The following is a 22,769-nucleotide window of genomic DNA, read 5'->3' as shown; positions in this document are numbered from 1 at the left end:
TCGCCCTCACTGCCCGCATCAGTACATACCTCTCCTCGCGCCGGGCTGCTGTACACTCTCTGTATGCCATGGACGCTCTCTCTTTCTCGACCCTCGAGCGTGCGACACGAGAGCCCGACGTGAGAGACAGTCGGACACGACAGGCCTACCTCGTCTAGCCTCAGATGGCGTGCGCAAGTCAAGCGTAGCGATCTGAGGGTTGTCGATGGCGACAGGCTTTCGAGGAGTTGGCGCGCTCAGGCCTCCCCTCACCTCGCGCTGTCTCGCCTCCTCGTCGCCGCTAGCGATTCCCGCACTGGTGCCAGGGGCTCTCTGCTTCTCCTTCAGGCCACTCCACCATTCCCGTCATGCTCTTCCGACCCGTCCGGCGCGCCCTCTGTCGATTTCGTTCTCTTCAGCTCGTGCAGGCGCAGCACTGTCGCTTTCGCCCGCCGTGCACGATACGCGAGAGCGCTCGTTGGAGCTCTAGTCGATGCTCGTAGCGACGGCGCACGCTTTGAGAGGAACGCTGCGCGAAAGCCGAACCGCTTGACCTTCTCAAGTTCCGGCTGCGAGCGCTCGCTCGACGTCTCTCTCCTGCTGTGCAACCTCTGCGCCAGCACGGCGCTGCCCAGACCGAGCCACATGCAGCTCAGCCGGGCGGTGTCGAGCGAGGCGAGCGTTTCTCGAGCGAGAAGCCGAGCGTGCACGGTTCTCTCGCCGAGTCGAGTTTCGCAACCGGCCGGGCTCGCGTTTGCGGCAGCTCGACGTCGAGAGGGACGCAAAGGTCGAGCCCAGCTGTTGCTCGAGTCGACCCGGGCGGCGTGCGAGAAGGAGAGAAGAGGACGAGGTCCGAGCGGACGAGGGAGCATGCGAGGAAACGGAGCGAGTCGGGACGAGCAAAGCGATTGCGAGGCTCGTGCGGTTGGACAGCTCTCGGCTCTTGACCCATCTCTATTCGGCGAGCACGAACCAGTTGCAGGGCCAAGCTCGCACAGCTTTCGTCTCGCTCGAGGGGAAGGAGGGTCGGACGCTCTCGCACAACGCTCTCTCGTCGCAGCCGGCTCGTCTGCAAGGGAGCTCGAGAGGGAGCTTTATCTAGCAAGCGAGCGCCTGAGAGAGGGCAGCGGGAGCGACGAGGACAGCTGGAAGGTCCGTGCACGGCGAGCGCGGTCGTCGACGCTCCTGGCTCTCTCTTTCGAGAACGCGGCCCGCCTCCCTCTGCTCGAGCTTGGCGACCACGCCGTCGCCCTCTGATTGAGGCGAGAGCCAGCAGGCTCTCGAGCAGGAGGAGAGGGAAGCCCTCTCTCGGGGTCGCCTCGTCTCTCCAGCTTTCTCGTCTCTCTCGTCTCGCTCGAGAGGTGCGGCGGCAGGGAAGATGGGTGAAAAGGCATTGCGAGCGACCAAAGAGGGGATGACTACACAAGAAGAAGGGGGAGAGAGGGGGTCCGAGGCAGAGGAGACGGCGACGAGGTCGAGAGGGAAAGATCGGGCGCGAACGACCTGCGTTTGAGACGAGTGGGGCGGAAGAGAGTCAGTAAATGCGACTCGGGACGGGCGAGAGACCAAGTGAGGGGACGCACCTGGAGGAAAGAGGCTGAGGTCGGCTCAGACGAAGCTGCCGCCGACGCCGCCACCAATGCCGCCGCCGATGCCGCCGTCGAAGCCGCCGCTGAAGCCGCCGCCGCCGAGCGACGAGGAGCCGCCGAAGCCGCCGCCGAGCCCGTTGTCGTAGTCGCCGAAACCGCCGTCGAGGAAGCTGGCCGAGTCGAGCGAGCCCGCGCCGTCAAAGCCGCCGATGCCTGCGTGCGAGAGGTGGCTCGACGTCAGTGACGAGCGTCGTACCTGGGAAGAGGCAGAGAGAGAGAGAGAGAGGGGAGCGCACCGTTGAGCCCGCCGCCCGAGATGCCGTCGAGGCCGCCGCCGAGGCCGATTCCGCCGCCGAGGCCAAGGCCGCCGCCGAGACCTGCGTACGCTCGCGCGAAAGAGGTCAGTGCGTGTGTCGACAAAGAGAACGAGCGAGAGGTGGGCGCACCGTTGCCGATGCCGCCGTCGCGCTTCTCCTTGAGGCCGACGAGGACCGAGTCGGCGCTCACTGCGGGCGCGCGCCGGGTCAGAGACGTCTCGCGCGAGGGAGAGAGAAGGGACGCACCCTTCGAGTTGTGCTCCTTCTTGTGCGTCTGCTTGTAGCAGAACTCCTCGTAGTAGAACTCCTTGTCCTGGTAGTCCTTCTTGAAGTTGGCGAACAGGAACACGTCGGCGTTGCCGGCTGCGGGTCGGTGCGCTCGAGGGCGTGTCAGTCGCTGTCGTCGTCTCCACGAGATTGAGAAAGAGGGGGACGCACCGTCCTTGATCGCGACCTCCTTGTCGGTGCGGAGCTTGAACGCCTCTGCGGGTGGAGCGACGTCGAGGTCAGGCCATTCCTCGCTGACGCGTGAAGAGAGAAGATGAACGCACCGACGTCGGCGTAAAGGTTGCGGTAGCAGATCTCCCTGTAGCTCAGAGACTCCTCGGCGTTCTTCTGCGAGTAGTCGGACGCCGAGATGATGCCGTCGCCCAGGCCGTAGTCGTCGTAGCCGCCACCGTAGCCTGCGCGTCGAGTGAGGGTGGGCGAGAGTGTCAGTACAAGGTCTGAGAAGGAGCGAGAGAGAGAGAGGGACGCACCGCCCTTGCCGCCACCCGAGGGGAGCGCCGCGACGTTGAGCGCCGTGCCGGCGATCGTGAGGGCGATGAGCGTCTTGGTGAGCATCTTGAGGGTCGTGACGAGGACGAGGTGCGAGAGGTAGAAGGTCGAAAGGACGAGGAGGGTCGAGACGGTCGACGAGGGACGAGGATGGGAAAGGAAGCCAAGAGGGACAGGCGAGCGTCGTCGGCTGGTCCTCGAGGCTCGTCTCGGCCACAGCGAGGCTTGGATGCAGCGAGAGATGAGCCAGCGACCGGCCTCGGAGCGCAGCAGCGTGGCGGCCTGCGCGAGGACGACCGCTCGGACGCGCTCGAAAGGCGAAGCGCCGGGGAGGGCGCAGCTGGCAGGCGGCGAGCATGGACGCCAGCGTCGTCCGGGCTCGCTCGACGACCGAGAAGCGCCCTGTCGAGGGACACCGGCCTCGCGCGGCACCACTCGACGGTCGCGCGAGCCCTCCAGCCGGGTGGACGGTTGCGAGGCTGCGCGGCCAGCCAGGCGGACACGTCGGAGCCGGTCCGGATCCACCAGCACCGCTCGCCCGAGATGTCTGGATGGCGTTGACGTCGTCCGAGCTGGCCCTGGTGCGTGAGAGGAGGAGGGCGGGGGTTTGTCGAGCGAGGCAAGTCGGAGGAGGAACGCGGGTTGGTCGCGCCACGGCAGCGCTTCGCCACGGCTCTGCGACCGAGTGCTGCGCTGCTGTAGTGACCCAGGTCGACCTCGCCAGCCCCAACGCCCAGTCGAGAGCGTGGGTGGGTGCAGGAAAGTGGTGCGGCGCGTCGAGAGGACGAGGCGCAGGGTGAGGGCGGCGAGAGCGGCGCGCCGAGCGCGTAGCGGGTCTAACGAGCTGTAGTGTACAGCGTGCGAGTGCTGGAGGGCCGTCTGGTGCGGCTGAGAGCTGTACGGCGAGAACGCGAGGGAGCAGGTTCGTCGACGAAATCGCCTCGTCGTCTCACGCTCAGCCCGCCACGCTGCGAGCTTGCTGCACTCTGGACCTGCTCGCCGGCAAGCCAGCACGCGTGGTGCCTGCTGGGGCCTGCGCTCGTGCGCAGAGGCGTCGAGGTGCGTCTCATCTCTCCCCTCATCAGTTGGCGAGTCTGGCGCGACAGCGAAGCCTCGCACGGGTACTGACTTGCCTTGCGATGCCTCTGCAGGTCTCTATGACCTGCCAGCTACCGCCACAGCCCTCTTCGACGACACCTCGCGCGTTGCCCGACCGTCGCACCCTCCCCTCCTCCCTCTGCTTCTCGACCGAGCCACCAGGCGCAATCGGGCGCACGCGACGGCCATCCGGCTGGTCAGCGTAGTCGTGGGCCGAGCTAGGCACCTGCTGGCGGCGGGCGGTGGGCTCGGGCGACTCTCAGCTCGCCTGCTCGTGCTCGCGGCCGGCTCGACCCTCCGCCTCGACGCTGTCCGCGCCTTGCTGGCCGCCGAGCTCGCTCGGATGCTCTCTTGCGCTGAGAGTCGAACAGGGCGGGCCGCCTGTCGCGGCCGGCGGGTGGTCCGGTGGGCCGACCTCGCTTCGTCGTTCTCGCCTCGCCTTGCAGCTCCGTCTCCTCTCACTCGCTCTCATTCGCGGTGGGCCCGGACTGCCCAGGCATACTCTGGCACCTGCGCTGCAGCTCGGGGTGCTCGCCAGCTCCGCTCCGGCGCGGTCCGCCCTCGCTCGCCGCGCCGTCGGCGCCAGCTCGAGCCCGGTCGCAGCTCGCGCCAAGGCTCGCAGATCGTCTCGGCTCGCAACGCGAGAGCGAGGACTCGCCGTCAGTTGTAAACCTGGGCCGCTCGCGCCGCACGCTCTCTTTCCTCCCTTCCGCACTCTCGCCCCTCTCCTCGACCCTCGACCCTCGACCCTCTCGCCCACCTCGACCTCGACCATGCTCACCTCGACCCTCCTCGCTCTGGCCGGCGCCGCGCTCGCGATCGCTGCGCCCGACGCCGGTACGTCTCCTCTCTCTCTCTCTTTTCCTCTCGTCGTCGTCGTCGTCGCACAGGAGCACCGTCACTGACTCTCACCTCTCCCTTCCGCCTCCCCTTCCTCTCTCCTCGTCCTCGCACGCGCCCTCGCAGGCTACGGCGGCGGCGGCACGGACGTCGTCAAGGACTCGGACTTCAGGAAGAACGAGAAGGCGCTCAAAGCATCGATGAAGGAGCTTTGCTACCGCAACCTCTACGCCGACGTCGCCAAGCACAAGCAACGCTACAACAAGGAAGTGCTCGTCCAGGATGGTGCGTCCCTCGTCTCTCTCTCTCTCTCGAGGCGCGTCGAGGCGAGCCGAACGAGGACCTGACCTCTTCTCCCTCCCCCACCAGACAAGGGCAAGGACGTGTTCCTGTTCGACGGCATCAAGAAGGACTCGAACGACAAGGAGTACTACTACGAGGAGTTCTGCTACAAGCAGTTCAACCTCAAGCAGCACGACTCGGACGGTGCGCCTACCTCTCTCTCTCGTCCTCGTCCTCGTCGACGATCGTCCCTGACCTTTGCCCTCGCCCGCCCTTGCAGTCAAGAAGCAGAACACGGCCGTCATCGACGGCGGCAAGGGCGGCCACTACAAGCGCGGCTTCAACGACAAGGATGGCCTCTTCTCGCTCGACGACTTTGGCTACGGCTTTGACGGCGGCATCGGCGGTGCGCTCCCTCTCGCTCTCTCATTCGCCGCTCCTCGAACTGACTCGTCTCGCCTCGTCACATAGGCTACGGCGGCTACGGCGGCCGCGACAACTACGGCTCGTTCGGCGGTCGCGGCGGCTTTGGCGGCAAGGGTGCGTCCCAACTCTCTCTCTCTCACACATCCAAGCCCCCGACTGACCTTCGCCCACGTCGCGCGCAGGGTACGACAACGACTACGGCTACGGCAAGGGCGGCTACGGCAAGGGCGGTGCGTCCACGCTCTCCTCCCTCGTCCACTTTGACGCCCGCCCTGACTCGGACCCGCACACTCGCAGGCTACGGCGGTTATGACGACGGCTTCCGCGGCGACGGCTACGGCGGTGGGTACGGCGACGGGTACGGCGGCGGCTTCTACAAGAGGGACGTGCAGGCGTGAGCGGGCTCCTCTCCTCCTCGACCGCCATCGCCCCCTCTCTCGATAGCTCCCTTGCTCTTCATCTCGCACTGTCTTCCTCTCCTCTTGACTGCCTTGCTCGCGCCTCCTCTTTCTCTTTTCTCGCCCAGTCGGTCACTTGGCAACCCTCGCATTCTTCTCGTTCACGCCCGCAGCGAGAGGCGCTCGCGCTCGCTCTACCACGAGAGGAGCAGGAGAGGAGAGTACTCCTGCCGCTTCGACAAAGACCGCGGTCCCCCTCTCTAGCTGCGAGGCGACGTCGGCGTCCGCTCTCGTTGAGGAGAGCGCGCTGGCCCTCGTCGCTCGCCCTCTGCACACGCTGCTGAGCTGGCGCATACCTGTACACTCGCTCATAGCTGCTCTGCGCGCCTGCGTCTAGTCGCCAAGCCCTCCCGTCGCGTCGCCATCGAGCTGTGCGTCCTCATCTCTCTCCTCCCCCGGCACCCTCCCACAGCTCACATCTCCGCTCCTGCAGCCTGCCAGAGGCATCCCCCGCGCTCTCGAAGGGACCTGCACCCGCCTCGACCTGCTCGAGCCTCGCCCTCGCGCCCAGCTTGCCGCCAACTCCTCCTCCCGCTTCGACCCGCCCGACGCGCCATGTATGGCCTCGTCTCGCCGCCTCGCTGCAGCTCGAACGGCCCGAGGGCGGTCAAGCATGTCACGAGCGTGGACGGGCGAGGAGCTGTGCCCACAATGTCTGCCAGTTTCGACCCGCGCACGGTGCCGCGCAGCCTCGCAACCGTCCACCCGGCTGGAGGGCTCGCGCGACCGTCGAGTGGTGCCGCGCGAGGCCGGTGTCCCTCGACAGGGCGCTTCTCGGTCGTCGAGCGAGCCCGGACGACGCTGGCGTCCATGCTCGCCGCCTGCCAGCTGCGCCCTCCCCGGCGCTTCGCCTTTCGAGCGCGTCCGAGCGGTCGTCCTCGCGCAGGCCGCCACGCTGCTGCGCTCCGAGGCCGGTCGCTGGCTCATCTCTCGCTGCATCCAAGCCTCGCTGTGGCCGAGACGAGCCTCGAGGACCAGCCGACGACGCTCGCCTGTCCCTCTTGGCTTCCTTTCCCATCCTCGTCCCTCGTCGACCGTCTCGACCCTCCTCGTCCTTTCGACCTTCTACCTCTCGCACCTCGTCCTCGTCACGACCCTCAAGATGCTCACCAAGACGCTCATCGCCCTCACGATCGCCGGCACGGCGCTCAACGTCGCGGCGCTCCCCTCGGGTGGCGGCAAGGGCGGTGCGTCCCTCTCTCTCTCTCGCTCCTTCTCAGACCTTGTACTGACACTCTCGCCCACCCTCACTCGACGCGCAGGCTACGGTGGCGGCTACGACGACTACGGCCTGGGCGACGGCATCATCTCGGCGTCCGACTACTCGCAGAAGAACGCCGAGGAGTCTCTGAGCTACAGGGAGATCTGCTACCGCAACCTTTACGCCGACGTCGGTGCGTCCATCTTCTCTCTTCACGCGTCAGCGAGGAATGGCCTGACCTCGACGTCGCTCCACCCGCAGAGGCGTTCAAGCTCCGCACCGACAAGGAGGTCGCGATCAAGGACGGTGCGTCCCCCTCTTTCTCAATCTCGTGGAGACGACGACAGCGACTGACACGCCCTCGAGCGCACCGACCCGCAGCCGGCAACGCCGACGTGTTCCTGTTCGCCAACTTCAAGAAGGACTACCAGGACAAGGAGTTCTACTACGAGGAGTTCTGCTACAAGCAGACGCACAAGAAGGAGCACAACTCGAAGGGTGCGTCCCTTCTCTCTCCCTCGCGCGAGACGTCTCTGACCCGGCGCGCGCCCGCAGTGAGCGCCGACTCGGTCCTCGTCGGCCTCAAGGAGAAGCGCGACGGCGGCATCGGCAACGGTGCGCCCACCTCTCGCTCGTTCTCTTTGTCGACACACGCACTGACCTCTTTCGCGCGAGCGTACGCAGGTCTCGGCGGCGGCCTTGGCCTCGGCGGCGGAATCGGCCTCGGCGGCGGCCTCGACGGCATCTCGGGCGGCGGGCTCAACGGTGCGCTCCCCTCTCTCTCTCTCTCTCTGCCTCTTCCCAGGTACGACGCTCGTCACTGACGTCGAGCCACCTCTCGCACGCAGGCATCGGCGGCTTTGACGGCGCGGGCTCGCTCGACTCGGCCAGCTTCCTCGACGGCGGTTTCGGCGACTACGACAACGGGCTCGGCGGCGGCTTCGGCGGCTCCTCGTCGCTCGGCGGCGGCGGCTTCAGCGGCGGCTTCGACGGCGGCATCGGCGGCGGCATTGGTGGCGGCGTCGGCGGCAGCTTCGTCTGAGCCGACCTCAGCCTCTTTCCTCCAGGTGCGTCCCCTCACTTGGTCTCTCGCCCGTCCCGAGTCGCATTTACTGACTCTCTTCCGCCCCACTCGTCTCAAACGCAGGTCGTTCGCGCCCGATCTTTCCCTCTCGACCTCGTCGCCGTCTCCTCTGCCTCGGACCCCCTCTCTCCCCCTTCTTCTTGTGTAGTCATCCCCTCTTTGGTCGCTCGCAATGCATTTCCTCCTCACTCTCTTGCCCCGCACCCCTCGAGCGAGACGAGAGACGAGAAAGCTCGAGAGACAGGGCGACTCGCGAGAGTGCGCTCCTCTCTCCTCCTGCTCGAGAGCCTGCTCGCTCTCGTCGAACAAAGGACGTCGGCCTGATCGCCAGGCTGGAGCACAGGCGGGCGGGACGCGTTCGAGAGAGAAAGAGAGTCACGAGCGTCGACGACCGCGCGCTCGCCGTGCACGGACCTCCCAGCCGTCCTCGTCGCTCCCGCTGCCCTGCCCTCAGGCGCTCGCCCGCTAGATGAAGCTCCCTCTCGAGCTCTGCTGCAGACGAGCCGGCTTCGACGAGAGTGCGCCGGGCGAGAGCGTTCGAGCCCTCCTTCCCCTCGAGCGAGACAAAAGCTATGCGAGCTCAACCTTGCGACTGAACCGCGCCCGCCGAATAGAGACACGTCAAGCGACGAGAGCTATTCGACCGCACGAGGCTCGCAATCGCTCCGCTCGACCCGACTCGCTCCGTTCCCTCACATGCTCCCTCGTCCGCTCGGACCTCGTGTTCCTCTCTCTCTTCCTCGCAGGACGCCCGATTCGACTCGAGCCACAGCTCGGCTCGACCTTTGCGTCCCTCTCGACGTCGAGCTGCCGCGAACGCGAGCCCGGCCGGATGCGAAGGTCGACTCGGCGAGGGAACCGTGCACGCTCAGCTCCTCGCTCGAGCAAACGCTCGCCTCGCTCGACACCGCCCGGCTGCGCTGCAGGTCTCCACCCTCTGGGAAGCGCTGTGCCGGCGAAGAGGTTGTACAGCAGGAGAGAAACCTCGAGCGGGCGCTTCTGGCCGGAACTCGAGATGGTCGAAAGGTTCGCCCTGCGTCTTCGTCCTGCTGTGTGCGCTGGCTCGACTTGACGGCTCTCGCTCTCTCGTAAGGACAGCTCGAATGTCGCAAGGGGCAGGAGGTAGTTGCTCGTCGCGCACGATCCGCTTGCGCGTCGCCATGCAGCCCGAGTGGTCGGCGCCGCTTCTCCCCACGGACCCGACCGTCGCTCTGACATGCTCTCGTAACCTCTCTCCTCTCGTGCCTCACGATCACTTTCGAGAGCGCGCAGGAGTCCAAGTGACCTCTGCGACGCCGAACCTCTCTCCTCGCAAGCCTCGAGAGAGAAAGAGTGCTACAGTGCAAGGCGAGGAAGGATACGGCGACGCGAGGACGACAGGAACGGCGGGCACATAAGGAGGAGGGGGACGACAGAGGGAGAGGGACGGCGCGACCGCGGGCGCACGAGGGCTCAGCCCTGCATCTGGACGTAGGCGCTCGGGAAGATGCCCTTGCGACCGTTCAGCTCGCCCTTCATCCAGTCGTCGCTCACTGCGAGCATTCAGAGAGACAGTAAGTGACGGGCGCAGGTTCGAGGGGAAGGAGAGAGGGGGCAGAGGGACGCACCAATCTCGAGCACCGTGATGCGCTCGCCCTCGGCGAACGACAGGTCCTCGGCCTGCCCGCCCTCGTACGCATACAGCGCGACGGCCGTTCCCAGACCGACAGGGTAGGCCGGCGGTGCGGGCGTCGGTCGAGATGCAGCGGGCGGCGCCGGGGCCTGAGCTGCGGGAGGAGGCGCGGCGCCGCCTGCGCCCTGGAAGAGGCTGGCGAACTGGGGCCGGCTCGAGAAGTACTCGTCGAGGAGGGCGAAGAAGGCCTCCTTCTCGCGCTGGTCCATGCCGGAGAAGACGCCCTTGCCGGCGGGGCCCGAAGCGTTGGCGGGAGCGGCGTACGACGACGAGGCGGCGCTGCCGGCGCGGCCACGGCCGGGCGGCGGGGGCGGTCCGGCGGCGCCAGTTGCCGTGCGGGTCGGAGGAGGAGGGGGAGGTGCCGGGTTCGAGTAGGTGGCGAGGCCGGGCGAGGATGCGCCGCCTGGTGGTGCCGAGGACGAGTCGGTGCGCTTCTGGCTGCCGATTGGGACGCGCGAGTCGAGCTGCTTGAAGCCCTGCTGGATCTGGGCGTGACCTTTGTCGGCAAAGGTCTTGGCTGCGCGCAGGACAGAGCGAGTGGTCAGGCTCGGAGGCGGTGCATGACGAGGCGGGGAGGGGAGGGGGAAGGCGCACCCGACTTGAACGCAGACGAGGCAGAGCTGTGGGCAGGGTTCGAGGTCAGTTACGGTGCTGCTGCGGTGGAGCACAGCAGCTCACAATCCACTCATGGCGCGAGGTCGGGGTGAGGGTCTGAGGAGAGCAAGGAGGGGGAGCTTCATCTCTGTTGGCCTCGTCCCGCTCACCATGTCCGCCATGGCCTCGTTCGTGCGGCCAGTCGTCATCCTGAGGGCAGCAGCTCGCCCTACACGCCCCTCGCTACCCGCCACCGCCTTTGCCCGCCCCCTCTCCTCCTCGACCTCGTCCTCGTCCTCTCGCCCGGCCCCCTCCTCCTCGGCACCCACCTCGTCCGACCCGCACCCGTACCTGTCGCAGCTCGACCGCGCAGGCGCAACCTCGGGCGGCAGTGGGCCCAACTCGGGCCCGTCCCTCGGGCCCTTCCCGCTCCCTCACCTCGAGCGCGAGGCCCGCATCCACCAGTCGGGCCAGCAATGGCGCCAGCTCGGCGCAGGCGCCAAGGCCAAGGTCGCCGCCACCCAGGGCGCGAGCTTTGTCGTCGTCTCGTTCGGCGCCGGCCTCCTCGTCCTCGTCGCCTACGCGTTCGGCAGCGAGCTCTTCTCCGAGGCGAGCCCGACCCGCGTCTTTGAGGACTGCGTCGAGCGCGTCCGAGCAGACCAAGAGGTGCGCCCTGCTCCCCCTCACTCTGCGTCGAGGTCCCGCACTGACCCCCCGTTCGTGCGCCTACAGCTCAGCACCATCCTGCCCCCACCCCTGTCGTTCCACGGCTCGTCGTCGTCGACCCGCATGCGCCGCAACCGCCGCATCTCGTCGTCCCTGTCGGTCGACCCGCGCACGGGCGCCGAGACCCTCTTCGTCCGCTTCTACGTCGAGGGCACCGACCCGCTCGCGGCCGAGGCCCAGGCGGGCGAGACGTGGCTCGACTGGGCCAAGCGCTGGATCGGGCCCGCCGTGTGGGAGGACTCGCACCGGCCGGGAGGGTACGCGCCGCGCCTGTCGAACGGCCTCACCGAGGAGGAGGAGGAGCAGCGTCTCGAGCGCGAGCGCAGGAGGGCCGTCGACGCCGAGAGGAGCAAGAGCTGGACTGGGTGGGCGACGAGCAAGGTCGGCGGCGTCGTCGGGAGCATGTTTGGTGGGCTCGGCGGTTTGAGGAGCGGGCCTGGGGCGGACGGCGACGCGGGCCCGAGCGGGCCGGGCCTGTTCCGCCGGGCGAGGAAGCCTCGGCTCGGCGAGTACACGACGGGCGAGGTCGTCGCCGAGCTGCAGAAGGTGCGCCCTCGTTCTCTTCTCCTTTGTCTGGCGTTCCTGAACGTGGACTGACAGACTCGGTGGGCTCGCAGGATCCGGTGTCGGGCCACTTTGTCTACCAGCAGCTGTTCGTCGCCCTGCCCGGTGCGTCCCGACTCGTCGTGGTCGCCAGCCAGCACGTCGGCGTACGCTCGTGGAACAGAACTCACGCTCCCCTCGCCCACAGACACGCGCACGCCGAACCACTACCGCCACGACATCGACACAGCGACCGTCATCCCGTCGCAGGAGAAGGGGCTCGACCGGTTCCGGTTCTGGCAGCGCACCAAGGTCGTCGCGCAATGAACGTGCTCCTGTGCTCGACTCGTCTTGGGCCCGTCGTCGAGCAGCACGTCGAGAGGCTCGAGAGCTCTTCTGCTGCGGTCGTGCGCTTTGACCTCGTCTCGCTGGCTTTACCTTCTCGCTTCGCAGCCTCTCTGCTCGTACGCATCCGCTCTCGGCGTCTCGCTGCGCTGCTGCAGGTGCGTAGGACTGCAGCCGAGCTCTGGAGCGAGGTCAAGTAGCGAGCCGGCAGCCCTGCAGCGGATCGTCCGGCTCGGCGAGGAAAAGGGCGCAAGTGGCTCTCCTTCCGGGGCGAGCAGGGGAGGGTGTCGCCATCTGAGACGCTCGGCAATCAGTTAAGCTGTCGCGCGGACCGCTAGCGTAGTTGGGCACCGTCTCCACGTTGAAAGCTTGGGTCAAAGCGAGGGGGTCGGCGGACAGGAAGCTCGAGCTGTGGGCTTCTGTCTGCGCTCCAGTGATGCTGAGTCCAGTGACGCTGTGCCCTCAACCCGTGTTGGTGCGGGAGAAGAGCGAGAAACGGTGCGTCCGCTCCCTCCGCGGACAGCTCTCTCGTGGTTGGCGCCCGCGGGCGGTGAGCCTCGCCCCCTGACCACCACCTCTCGCACGGCACGCCCGCCAGACCTTCGACGTTCGTGCCCTGCGCACCTCGCTGCTGCGCCCAAGCCGCCCTCGCCACCGTCGACCAGCAGCTCGCGTCGCCGCCGCCTCGCCGACCCGCCTCCGCCTCGTCGCCCCTCGTCAACCTCCGGCTCTCGCTCTCGCCGCCGACCAAGGCTCGAGCCTGCTCCGCCCAGCTCGAAGAGCTCTCGATGCAGGACTACGACCCGCTGCACCCGGCAGCATACGACCCGTCGTCGCGCACAGCTCGCCCCGCGTCGGCCTCGGTGCACCACCAGCCCCACCACTCGGACGCGCACCTGTCGAGCGTCGCCCCGCGCTCGCCGCTCGTCGGCTATGAGCGCGACTACCGCGCACCAGGAGGCGCGGGCGGTGCGCCGACGTCGCCCGGCCAGGGCGAGGCGTGGTCGAGCGGGGACGCGTGGGGCAGCAGCAGCAGCGGGGGAGCTAGCGGCGCAGGAGGGCCGCAGCGGGCACAGGGGCAGGCGCAGGGCGGCAGCATGGTGCCGAGATACCCTCGCACGGTCGACGGGGCAGGGCAACGCAGGGTGGACGATGGCGCGGCGGGCGGGCCCTCGCAGCAGCAGCAGAGGGAGGGCTTCATCCGGGTTCGCATCCTCGGGCTCGAGCGCAACAAGCGGGACCTCTACGTCAAGTTCAACGTCGAGGTGCGTCCCCTCCTTCTTGCCGTTCTCGACCGCGTCGAGGCAGAGCCCTGACGCCCCGTCTCGCAGACCAACCTGCCCAACTTCCACCACTCGAGCTGTGCGTCCCTTTGTTCCCCAGCGTCATGCACCGGGCATGCGCGCATACTGAACGCCCTCGCCGTCGCGCAGACCGCGCCGTGTCGCGCTCGTACACCGAGTTCACCTCGCTCGTCTCGGCCCTCGCCGTCACCTGCCCCCAGTCGATCGTTCCCGCCCTCCCCATCAACCAGACGTCGGCCGCGAGCGATGACGAGGACGACCGGCTCATCAAGACGGCCTTTCAGCGCTGGGTCGTGCGCCTGACGGGCGACCCGGCCGTCATCCGCGACGACGAGACGAGGAGCTTCGTCGAGAGCGACTTTGGCGTGCGTCCCCTACTGCCCTTCCTCCTCTCGACGTGTCCCGAACCTGACGACATTGCCGACGTGCCCGCAGTACACCCCTCGGGCCCGCAAGAAGTCGTCGGCGCCGTCCATCTTTTCCCGCGCGTCGCGCCTGCCCGGCGAGCTCGACGACCCGCTCACGGCGGCCAAGGTCAGCATGTCGCGCCTCGAGACGACCTTCAACGACGCGAGCAAGGTGCTCGACAAGGTGTCGAAGAAGCGGCGCGAGGCGGCGACGAGCGTGAGCGAGTTGGGCGACCAGCTCGAGACGTTCGCCATGGCCGAGCCGTACGCGCCACTCGCCGGCGGCTTCAAGCGCCTCGCGAGGACGATGAAGGTGGACGCCGACTTGCTCGCTGCCCAGGTGCGTCCCCCTCGACACCTTCCTCGCCCGCAAGCCCCTCGACGAGCCTGACCTTCCTCTGGCGCCCTCCCTGCAGAGCACCAACGAGCAAGTCACGCTCGGCGACGTCTTCTTCTACCAGTCGGCCAACGCCAAGTCGGCAAAGGTGCGCCCGCTCTCCCTTTCTCGCAAGCTCGACATCGAGCGAGCCCTGACTGACTTTCTCCTCCCTCCTCGTCCCCTCGCGCAGGACACGCTCTCGGGCCGAGACGCAGTCGTCGAGGAGCATCGTCGTGCCGTCAAGTCGAGCATCGCCAAGCGGCGCGAGATTGAGAAGCTGCGCAGCTCGTCATCGCTCAAGGCGGACCGGGTCAGCGAGGCGCTCGAGGAGCTTGACGAGGTGCGTCCCCTCGTCCCTCTGCCTCTCTCCGGCGCTCCCGATACTCGGACTGACGTGCCGTGGCATGTTTCGCGCGCAGGCGCAACGTTACGAGGAGACGCTCGGCCGCCGGCTCCAGGGCATCTCGACCAACCTGCAGCCGTCCCTCACCCGGCACTCGCTCGACACGCACAACGACCTCCTCTCGGCCCTCCTCGACCACGCCCGCAACTCGCTCCTGTACGAGAAACAGCGCCTCAAGGAGTACGAGGTCCTGCGCCCGGCCATGCGCTCGATCCGCCGACCCGAGGCGGGCGTCATCTACCACACGACGCCGTCGGGTGCGCCCATGGGCCGGTCGGCAAGCGGCGCGTCGCCCGTCACGAGCGCCGGCGGTGTGCGCGGTCCTCTCGCTGGCCCGCCGGCGTCGCCAACGCCGAGCCGCACGTTCCCGGCGTCGCCGCTCGCCGCGAGCGTGCCCGCACCAGGTTCGCTCGGCGCCGGCGCGCCCGATCCGCTGTCGGGACGAGGGCTGGGCGGGCCCGACATGGGCAGCATGGCGCAGAAGGCGCAGAAGCGGACGGTGCGCAGCATGGCGAGTTCGGTCCAGGTCGAGGGCGACAGGCGGCAGCGGGTCGACGTGCGTCCTCCTCTCTCACTTCTGTCTCCCCTTCCTCGAGCGCTCCCGACCGCATGCTCACGTTTTCCTCTCGCGCTCGCAGGCAAGGATGGCGGCGTCGCTTCTCGCGAACGGGTTCTGAGCGGGCCTCGTCCCCTCTCTCTTCCTCGCACTCTCTCCTCTTGTACAGCATCTTCCTCTGCAACTCTTGCTCTCTTGCACCTCGGGACCCCTCTGTGCGAGCAACGAGAGGAGCTCGAGCGCGTGCGAGAGAGAGCCCGTCCGCCGCTGAGGAGATTTCGAGGGTTCGCCGCCGAGCAGCTGCTGAATCTTGGGAAAGCGGGGCTTCGAGATTCTCGTCGCTCGAAACCGTGACGACGAGCGAGCGATTGAGGCGATTGACGAGCTGCAAGTTGGTCGACGAGCGAGCCCGAGCCGAGGGAGGAGGAGATGACGCCGAGGGGACGCCGCGGCAAACGCGCGGCCGGAGATCGGAGAGCGAAAAGTGGAGGTTCGAGACCCGTCGGCGGCCGACGCGGAGGCGATGAGTTGCTCGCGTAAGGAGGCGAAGCGGTTTTCGCCTTTGCTCAGCGTCGCCCTGCTCACCTCACCGCGTCGTTGGCCCAGCTTGCACCTCGACAGCCACCTCTTCGACTCTCTCCACCCGCTCGTCCACCAAGACCAGCCGCACCGCGCCCGCGAAGCGAGCCATCCGCCGCCGAACCCTCTCGTCGCGCACGCCATCCGCCGCCCTTTGACGCTCGCCTCAGCCGTCGCTCCACACCACCCCCTCTCCTCCCTCCGTCCAACACCCGACACACTCGACCAGCACGCACCATGTCTGCCCCCGTCGCGTCCACCTCGACCGCGATCCCGGCCTTCGACGCATCGACCCTCTCGCAGGTCAACGCCGACCTCGCCGAGGCGACGCCGCAAGAGATCATTGAGTGGGCCGTCGACCACGTCCCGGGCCTGTACCAGACGACGGCGTTTGGCCTGACGGGCCTCGCGGCGACGTCGATGGTGTCGACCCTGAGCAAGCGCCGCAAGCAGCCGCACCTCGTCCCGCTCATCTTCCTCGACACGACGTACCACTTTGCCGAGACGCTCGACCTCGCGCACGCCGTCGAGCGCAAGTACAACGCGCCGCTGCACATCTTTGCGCCGATGGGCGTCTCGAACGCGCGCGAGTTCGAGGCCAAGTACGGCGAGCGCCTGTGGGACGAGGACGAGGACACGTACGACTACCTCGTCAAGGTCGAGCCCGCCCGGCGCGCGTACGAGACGCTCGGCGTCAAGGCCGTCATCACCGGGCGGCGGCGCAGCCAGGGCGCCGACCGCGCCGCGCTGCAACCCGTCGAGGTCGACTCGACCGGGCTCGTCAAGGTCAACCCGCTGTGCCGGTGGGGGTTCCAGGACGTCAAGGACTACATCGACATGGCCGGCGTGCCGTACAACCCGCTCCTCGACCAGGGCTACAAGAGCGTCGGCGACTGGCACTCGACCGTCAAGCCCAAGGACGGCGAGGGCGAGCGCTCGGGCCGGTGGGCGAGCAACAAGACCAAGACCGAGTGCGGCCTGCACAAGGTGCGTCTCTCTCTCTCTTGCTCTCGTGCACGATCGGGGGCGGCGTCACTGACTCGCCGTTGCGCCCTCGCAGGACTACTTCGCCATGAAGCGCGCGTTCGAGAAGAAGCAGCGCGAGGCCGACCGTGCCGCGGCCGACAAGGCGCGTGGCGACGACGAGGTTGGCGAGTCGTCGGTCGACATGTCCAAGGCCGAGGCGCAAGAGGCCAAGGAGGACCTGACGGCGAGCTTCAGCGACCTGCGCCTCGGGGCATGAGCGCGCTCGCGCTCGTTCCTCTCGGCCTCTCTCTCTCTCGCCGGCTCTCTCCTCGCCCTAGATCCCCTTAGAAACCGCCCGTAGAGGGCAGGAGACGGACATTCTGTGCTTCCCCTTCCGCCTTTTAGACCTCCTCGCTCTGTTGCAGTCCCCCTCCCTCGAGTTGTGCCTCTCCCTCTCTCTCCTTTTAGTCTCTCCTGCATCGCCGCCTTATCTGTTGCCTCCTCTCGAGTGCGTCTCCTAGTGAGAGAGCGAGACAGCAAGCAAGAGAGGGGTCGAGCGCGAGGAGGCACTTTCGAGGAGGACAGCTCTCGAGACGAGGGACGAGCGAGATTCGGCGGGCACGACCCAGTCTGCATTGCGCCTCGACCAATCCTCCTCGGCCCCATCGCCCTCGTCCACCTCGTCGACAGCCCGTCATCGAGCGCGCCCGTCATTCCGCCCTCGCCCACCCGTCGAACCCGTCGCGAACTAAGCCTGGCAGGAGAAGCGAGGCGGCATCGCTCAATGATGAGGGAAGGAGGGGGGAACAGAGTGGGGGTTGGAGCACGTCGAGTGGGTCGAGTCGTCGTCGAGAGGGTGAAAGGGAGAGGAGCCGAGGGAGGGGAAAGGGGGGAGGTCGAGGAACAGGGTGCGTCGAGGGAGGTGGGGGCCGCCGATGTTTAGGGGGTTGCGGCACACGATGCGCGACGCTGTTTAGCGCGACGCAAAGTAGTCGAGGAGGACCGAGAGGGCCTCGGACTCCTGGCCGTAGTCCTTGACGACGACGCACGAGCAGCCGACGACCTTGCGGGCGACGCCCTCCTTGTCGAGCTTGCAGAGGCCGGCCCACTCGCCGAGGAGCTTGGGGTCCGAGATCTGTGTGCGCGTGCGAGGGTGAGCTCATGGGAGCGCAGCAGGGGAGGAGAGAGAGGGACGGACCTTGATGAGGTTGATCTTGTGCTCGGCGCAGAGGGCCTCGATGAGCTTGACGTACTCGCCCTCGGTGCACGACTCGTTGAGGACGCAGAGGTGGGCCTGGCGCTTGTCGAGGGCCTTGGCGCACTCGCGGAGGCCGCGGGCGAGGCCGTCGTGGACGAGGGCCTTCTTGAGCACCTCCTGGAGGGCGTCCTCGACCGACATCTTGCCCTTGGGGGCCTCGGTCTCCTGGACCTGGACCTCCTCGACGTCGGCCACAACCTGGGTCTCGCTTCCGTTGTCGCTCATGATCTGCGGGTGCGAGTGGAGGGTGAGCGAAAAGTTGCTGGCGAGATGAGGAGGCGAGGAGGGCGAGGGGAGGGGTGGCGAGTGGACGGGCCGGTGGCTGGGGTAGGGGTGCAGGAGTAGAGAGAGGGGACGCACTGCTTAAGGAAGAGTGACGCTGTCCTAAACGAGTGGAGAGAGAGGAGCGAGTCGGCGTGAGCTGCCCCGGGCGAGCTCGAGGTGGACGCGGCGGACCACCTCGTCTGCTCAGCCGCCAGAGCGTTGCGTGGACCGCTGCACTCGGCCAGGCTACCCCGACTCGCTCCATGGAAGTGGGCCAGGAACTCTCCCACAGTGCGCCCACTCTTCTCCTCCTCCTCCTCGTCTGTCGACCCCCACTCACCGGCTCACACTCCCCGCCCTCCTGCCCACAGTGGACCGCCTCACCCAGACCCAGAACAGTATCGACGGCGTGCGGCCCCCCCTCTCCCTCGCCCCCCCTCTCTCCCTCTCGCACACCAACCTGACTCCCCCTCCCCACCTCGCTCGCTCGCAGCTCGTCCGCATCATGTACTCTTCCCTCAGCTACCTCTCGCGCAAGGCCAACTTCCGCCAGATCAACCCAAACTTCCCCGTCACCCAGTCCATCCCGGGCGCAGACCCCGACGACGTCTTCCAGGGTCCGTCCTCCCTCCCCCGCTCTTCCCTTTCGCCGCGCTCTCTCACACAGCCCACTCACTGACTCGCCCGCACCCACCGCAGCCAACCGCAAAGAGCTCGTGTCCGACTTTCTGCGCAAGGCCAAGCAGCTCGAGTTCCTCATCGACGCCCTCCCCTCGTCGGCTCCCGCACCGACCGCCGCCGCCGAGGGCACCCGGGACGACGACGACGACTTTCGCCAGCTCGAGGACGAGATGCAGCAGGTCAACAAGGAGTACCTCGAGGCGCTCGGCCAAGCTGGTGCGTCGAGGCCGTCCTCTTGTCCCTCGAGCCATCCGCGACGAGAACGCTCGCCCGCACGAGCTCTACGGGATGAAGATGTTGTGCCACGACTGACACACTCTCGTCCTTGTGCAGAGTCTCTCCACGCTCAGCTGCAGACGAGCCTGCACGGCGTCCTCGAGTCGCGCAGCTCGGCGCCCTCGACCGCCGCACCAACCGCCGCAGCTTCGCCCGCACCACCTCGTCCAGCAGCCTGACGCCGGCCGTCACCCTGCGCACTTTCCTGCGCCTCTGCTCTCGTCGACGGGCGCGTTGCAGCCCCGTCGCTCGGCGTGCGGCGTCGTAGCGAGCCGTCTCGATACCTTCTCACGTGATACCCTCTCGTTGCGTCGTTCCCCTCCCTCTGCACCTGCATCTTCTGTCTCCCGTTCTCGCCCTTGCAGCGTCTCGAGAGTGTCGCAGGGGGGGGGGCACAGAGAGAGAAGAGCGAGTCGGGCCCGTGCGACGAGAGCAAGCTGAAGCGCGGTGCGCGGGACGCGGCCCAGTCGCCGGTTCGAAGTGGCTCGGACGGAGCTTTGTCGACGAGAGGCTTGTGAGAGCTGGAGAGGTAAGGCGGGAGATAAGGGCGGGAATTGACCGCTGTGTGCTCGTCCGCCCGGCAGCGGCAGCGGCGAGTGGGGACCACGCGCTCCGGGCGAACCGACGCCTCGCTCAGCTCCTCCTCCCACAACGCGCGCCGCCAGATGAAGCTCCCTAGGGCCATGCCGCACCCAGACGCCCTCGCGCCCGCGCCCTTATACCCGCCAGGCGACGGCCTCCCGCTCCACCGCGGCCCCCCACTCGCGCCAGCATCTCGCTCGACCGGCGACGACTCGGTCGCACACTCACTCGCCGACGACAGGGTCGACATGAGCCTGCTCTTGAGGAAGATTGGCCTCGCAGGAGCGAGCAACATGGTCCGTCCCTTGTCTCCCTCCCCCTCGCACCTCGTCGCGCGAGATCTCCCCGGCTCGCCCTCCGACCCGCGGGCGTGCTCTTGCGTCTCAAGCGCATGCTCACAGTCCTCGTCAACAGACCGGCGCCATGGTGACCAATCCGGCCGACCTGTGCGTGTTCCCCTCTCTCCCTCCTCTCTCGCGCCCACGGCCCCTTCCGGCCGACTCGCACGGACGAGTCGCCCTCGTTCCTCCTTCCTCCCTTTCCGCACCTTCGCCGCTACCACGCACCGACTCGGACAAAAGCTGACCGGCGCCGGCGCCCGCAGGATCAAGGTCCGCCAGCAACTCGAGCGCCGCCTGCCCAACGCCGACCCGACCTCGTCTCGCCCGCGCACGACCAACGCGTGGCGCACTTTGACGCACATGGTTCGCGCCGAGGGCATTGGGTCGATCTACAAGGGTTTGAGCGGGAGCTTGTTGCGCGAGCTCAGCTATTCGTGCGTCGCCGCTTTCCCCTTTCCCTCGAGCTTCCTTCTGCATCTCTCGCACGGACTGACCTCGCGCCCGACACGCGCAGCGGGATCCGCATGGGAGGGTACGACCTCGTCAAGAGCACGCTCGTCAAGTTTGCGCCGGGCGCCGACCCCAACGGGTTCGGGACCAAGCTCCTTGGAGGAATGGGCAGCGGGTGCGTCCCTCTTCTCTCGCGCTCTGTCTCTCTCTCCTCGAGAGCTCCCTCCTGACCTGCCCTACCGCGCGCAGCATGGTCGGTGCCGCCGTCGCAAATCCAGCAGACCTCGTCCGTCCCTCTCTGTCCTCGCGCTCGAACCCCTTCCTCGTCGGGCCCCTTCCCTGACCTCGCTCGCGCCCGCAGCTCAAGGTCCGCCTCCAGTCGCCCGCCGCCAAGGGCACTCTGCGAGATCACGCGTCGCAGATCTACCGCCACGAGGGCATCAAGGGCTTCTACCGCGCGCTCGTCCCGACCACGATCCGCGCCGGCATCCTCACGGCGGCGCAGCTCGGCACGTACGACCACTTCAAGCACCTGTGCGTCCCATCCCCTTTCCCTCGTTCTGGGAGCAGTGCCACTGACCCTCGTGTCGAGGCGCGCCAGGCTCAAGCGCGACTTTCCGCAGCACTTCCACGAGGGGATCCGGACGCACCTCGTCGCGAGCGGCATCGCGGGTTTCTGCTGCTCGGCGGCGAGCAACCCGATCGACGTCATCAAGGTGCGCATCATGAGCGACAGGACGGGCCAGTACAGGGGCAGCCTCCACTGCGCGGCGCTGCTGCTCAAGAACGAAGGTGCGCCCCGGCCTCTCTCTTTGTGTCCTTCTTCGACGTCGCGCCCCGACTGACTCGACGAGCATTCTCTCCCTGCAGGCCCGTTGGCGTTCTACAAAGGGTTCAGCATGTGCTTCTGGCGCCTGTGGCCCCACTCGCTCGTGTCGCTCGTCGTCTTTGAGCAGCTGCGCAAGGCGGTCGGCATGACGGCCATCTAGACGTCTCTTCCTCGTCCGCTCTTTCTCTCTCTCTCGTTCTCTTGTCTCTCTTGTGTGTAGACCCGCATTGTGCCGCCGAGAGCGTGTTGTCATCGAGCTTGTACAGACGGCGACGAAATCTCGCGAGTGAGAGAGAGGCCAAAAAGGGGGCAGGCTACGACAGAGAGAGCGCCGCGAGGCTGTCCTCGACGGCGACAGGAGCACGACGAGGCTCGGAGGACGAGGACGAGGAAGAGGACGACGAGGAGGGCATGGACGCGGCGACGGCTTTGGCGAGGCGCCACCGCTCGGCGACGAGCTTGAGGACCTCGCTCTGCGGCACGCCCGGGTGGTCGGCGCGCACCCTCGGCGACTCGGTCTGCGCACACGGGCCAGAGAGAGTCAGTCGACTTGCGCTCGGGCGCGTCCTCGCTCGTCGTCCTCGGGAAGAGAGAGAGAGAGAGACGCACCTGCATGAACTCCTGCCACTTGCTCTTCTTCCTCGGCGTCTCGACCGCTGCACCGTCTTTGCCCTCGCCCGACCCTGCGGCCGACGAGGTCGATGTCGCCTTCACGTTGCCGTCCTTGTCGAGCGCGACGAGCCTCGAGCCGCACGGGCAGCCGTGCGTCGCCGGGTTGATGCTGTTCGAGTGGCGGCCAAAGCTGCGCACGGTCGACGAACGGTGTCAGTACGAGGAACGGAGAGGAACAAGGAGGGAGAGACGGCGGCGAGAGACGCACATCTTGCCGCAGACGGCCGACGAGCACTGCCACCTGAAGCGGTACTTGATCTCGTACGAGTGCGTCGTCGTCACCTCGATGTCGGGGCGTACGACCATGACGCGGTTGGCCCTGTGCGCGCCAGATACAACGACACGTGAGTATCGGTCGAAAGAAGGGCTCGCTCGATCACGAGAGAAGGAGAACTCGAGGCGACGCACCAGAGCTTGAACGCGGCGCCGTGCGGCGGCTTCATCTCGCCGCTGAGGGCCCACGCGGCGAGGTGGCACAGCTCGTGCGCGAGCGTGTGCTTGAGCTTGTCGGCCGTGTCGGTGACGTGCGTCGACAGCTCGACGAGCGCGTGGTGCGTCTGCTGGCGGATCGGCGGCGAGCCGGCCGTCGGGCTCGGGACCGTCGTGCGGATGCTGCGAGAGGTCGATCGGGAGAGCGGGAGGGAAGCTCGTCAGGCCGGGTAGGGTGCGAGGCGGGCGGGGAGGAAGAGAGAGAGAGAAGGGACGCACCTCTTCCAACTCGCCCGTCCAGCCGTGTTCCTCAACCGCTTGTTCCACACGACCTCGATCCCGTCCGGCAGGCCCTCGCCACCGCTCTCGCTCGTGCGCCGCTGGCCGGTCCACGTACAGCGGAAGACGGACCGGTCGAGCTCGCGAATGAGGGCGATCGGGAGGGCCGAGCGCTGCGCGGCG

The 22,769-nt window shown here is 67.5% G+C and overlaps 10 protein-coding genes across 10 annotated transcripts; 7 read left to right on the top strand and 3 right to left on the bottom strand.

Annotated features, from left to right (window-relative positions):
• Positions 1–1,356: 1,356 nt before the first annotated feature.
• RHOBADRAFT_52176 (uncharacterized protein) lies at positions 1,357–2,728 on the bottom strand (the record flags this gene model as incomplete). Its single annotated transcript, XM_018416210.1, has 8 exons — positions 1,357–1,482; positions 1,563–1,781; positions 1,865–1,945; positions 2,015–2,074; positions 2,132–2,248; positions 2,324–2,368; positions 2,437–2,568; positions 2,644–2,728. The coding sequence occupies 7 exons, from the start codon at positions 2,726–2,728 to the stop codon at positions 1,588–1,590; spliced, it is 714 nt and encodes a 237-aa protein (XP_018273290.1). The 3' UTR covers positions 1,357–1,482; positions 1,563–1,587.
• A 1,805-nt stretch (positions 2,729–4,533) lies between these two features.
• Positions 4,534–5,706, top strand: RHOBADRAFT_42454 (uncharacterized protein; the record flags this gene model as incomplete). The annotated part of the gene is made up of 7 exons (XM_018414060.1): positions 4,534–4,597; positions 4,727–4,885; positions 4,970–5,086; positions 5,163–5,288; positions 5,354–5,422; positions 5,491–5,538; positions 5,606–5,706. The coding sequence occupies 7 exons, from the start codon at positions 4,534–4,536 to the stop codon at positions 5,704–5,706; spliced, it is 684 nt and encodes a 227-aa protein (XP_018273289.1).
• A 1,162-nt stretch (positions 5,707–6,868) lies between these two features.
• Positions 6,869–8,231, top strand: RHOBADRAFT_52175 (uncharacterized protein; the record flags this gene model as incomplete). Its single annotated transcript, XM_018416209.1, has 8 exons — positions 6,869–6,953; positions 7,029–7,160; positions 7,229–7,273; positions 7,349–7,465; positions 7,523–7,582; positions 7,652–7,732; positions 7,816–8,034; positions 8,115–8,231. The coding sequence occupies 7 exons, from the start codon at positions 6,869–6,871 to the stop codon at positions 8,007–8,009; spliced, it is 714 nt and encodes a 237-aa protein (XP_018273288.1). The 3' UTR covers positions 8,010–8,034; positions 8,115–8,231.
• A 1,272-nt stretch (positions 8,232–9,503) lies between these two features.
• On the bottom strand, positions 9,504–10,412 carry RHOBADRAFT_42452 (uncharacterized protein; the record flags this gene model as incomplete). Its single annotated transcript, XM_018414059.1, has 4 exons — positions 9,504–9,583; positions 9,659–10,240; positions 10,318–10,343; positions 10,402–10,412. The coding sequence occupies 4 exons, from the start codon at positions 10,410–10,412 to the stop codon at positions 9,504–9,506; spliced, it is 699 nt and encodes a 232-aa protein (XP_018273287.1).
• Positions 10,413–10,488: 76 nt separating this feature from the next.
• RHOBADRAFT_52173 (uncharacterized protein) lies at positions 10,489–11,934 on the top strand (the record flags this gene model as incomplete). The annotated part of the gene is made up of 4 exons (XM_018416208.1): positions 10,489–10,983; positions 11,050–11,589; positions 11,661–11,712; positions 11,795–11,934. The coding sequence occupies 4 exons, from the start codon at positions 10,489–10,491 to the stop codon at positions 11,911–11,913; spliced, it is 1,206 nt and encodes a 401-aa protein (XP_018273286.1). The 3' UTR covers positions 11,914–11,934.
• A 576-nt stretch (positions 11,935–12,510) lies between these two features.
• On the top strand, positions 12,511–15,187 carry RHOBADRAFT_25148 (uncharacterized protein). Its single transcript, XM_018412668.1, has 8 exons — positions 12,511–13,196; positions 13,263–13,293; positions 13,365–13,600; positions 13,671–13,982; positions 14,059–14,127; positions 14,212–14,361; positions 14,441–14,980; positions 15,063–15,187. Exons 1-8 carry the CDS (start codon positions 12,720–12,722, stop codon positions 15,099–15,101), a joined length of 1,854 nt encoding a protein of 617 aa, XP_018273285.1. The 5' UTR covers positions 12,511–12,719; the 3' UTR covers positions 15,102–15,187.
• Positions 15,188–15,656: 469 nt separating this feature from the next.
• RHOBADRAFT_25146 (uncharacterized protein) lies at positions 15,657–17,024 on the top strand. Its single transcript, XM_018412667.1, has 2 exons — positions 15,657–16,546; positions 16,620–17,024. Exons 1-2 carry the CDS (start codon positions 15,797–15,799, stop codon positions 16,800–16,802), a joined length of 933 nt encoding a protein of 310 aa, XP_018273284.1. The 5' UTR covers positions 15,657–15,796; the 3' UTR covers positions 16,803–17,024.
• Positions 17,025–17,498: 474 nt separating this feature from the next.
• RHOBADRAFT_64682 (uncharacterized protein) lies at positions 17,499–18,020 on the bottom strand (the record flags this gene model as incomplete). Its single annotated transcript, XM_018418549.1, has 2 exons — positions 17,724–18,020; positions 17,499–17,660 (listed from the first exon to the last, which is right to left on the bottom strand). Exons 1-2 carry the CDS (start codon positions 18,006–18,008, stop codon positions 17,499–17,501), a joined length of 447 nt encoding a protein of 148 aa, XP_018273283.1. The 5' UTR covers positions 18,009–18,020.
• Positions 18,021–18,310: 290 nt separating this feature from the next.
• RHOBADRAFT_52170 (uncharacterized protein) lies at positions 18,311–19,183 on the top strand (the record flags this gene model as incomplete). The annotated part of the gene is made up of 5 exons (XM_018416207.1): positions 18,311–18,338; positions 18,419–18,456; positions 18,541–18,664; positions 18,747–18,944; positions 19,062–19,183. 5 exons carry the CDS (start codon positions 18,311–18,313, stop codon positions 19,181–19,183), a joined length of 510 nt encoding a protein of 169 aa, XP_018273282.1.
• Positions 19,184–19,687: 504 nt separating this feature from the next.
• Positions 19,688–21,477, top strand: RHOBADRAFT_52169 (uncharacterized protein; the record flags this gene model as incomplete). Its single annotated transcript, XM_018416206.1, has 8 exons — positions 19,688–19,882; positions 20,001–20,032; positions 20,191–20,361; positions 20,442–20,552; positions 20,627–20,663; positions 20,739–20,911; positions 20,979–21,169; positions 21,248–21,477. The coding sequence occupies 8 exons, from the start codon at positions 19,688–19,690 to the stop codon at positions 21,364–21,366; spliced, it is 1,029 nt and encodes a 342-aa protein (XP_018273281.1). The 3' UTR covers positions 21,367–21,477.
• Positions 21,478–22,769: the final 1,292 nt, after the last annotated feature.

The sequence above is a fragment of the Rhodotorula graminis genome, assembly GCF_001329695.1.
Source record: "Rhodotorula graminis WP1 unplaced genomic scaffold RHOBAscaffold_3, whole genome shotgun sequence".
Lineage (NCBI taxonomy): Eukaryota > Fungi > Basidiomycota > Microbotryomycetes > Sporidiobolales > Sporidiobolaceae > Rhodotorula > Rhodotorula graminis.
This window is presented reverse-complemented; position numbering and strand designations above follow the sequence as displayed.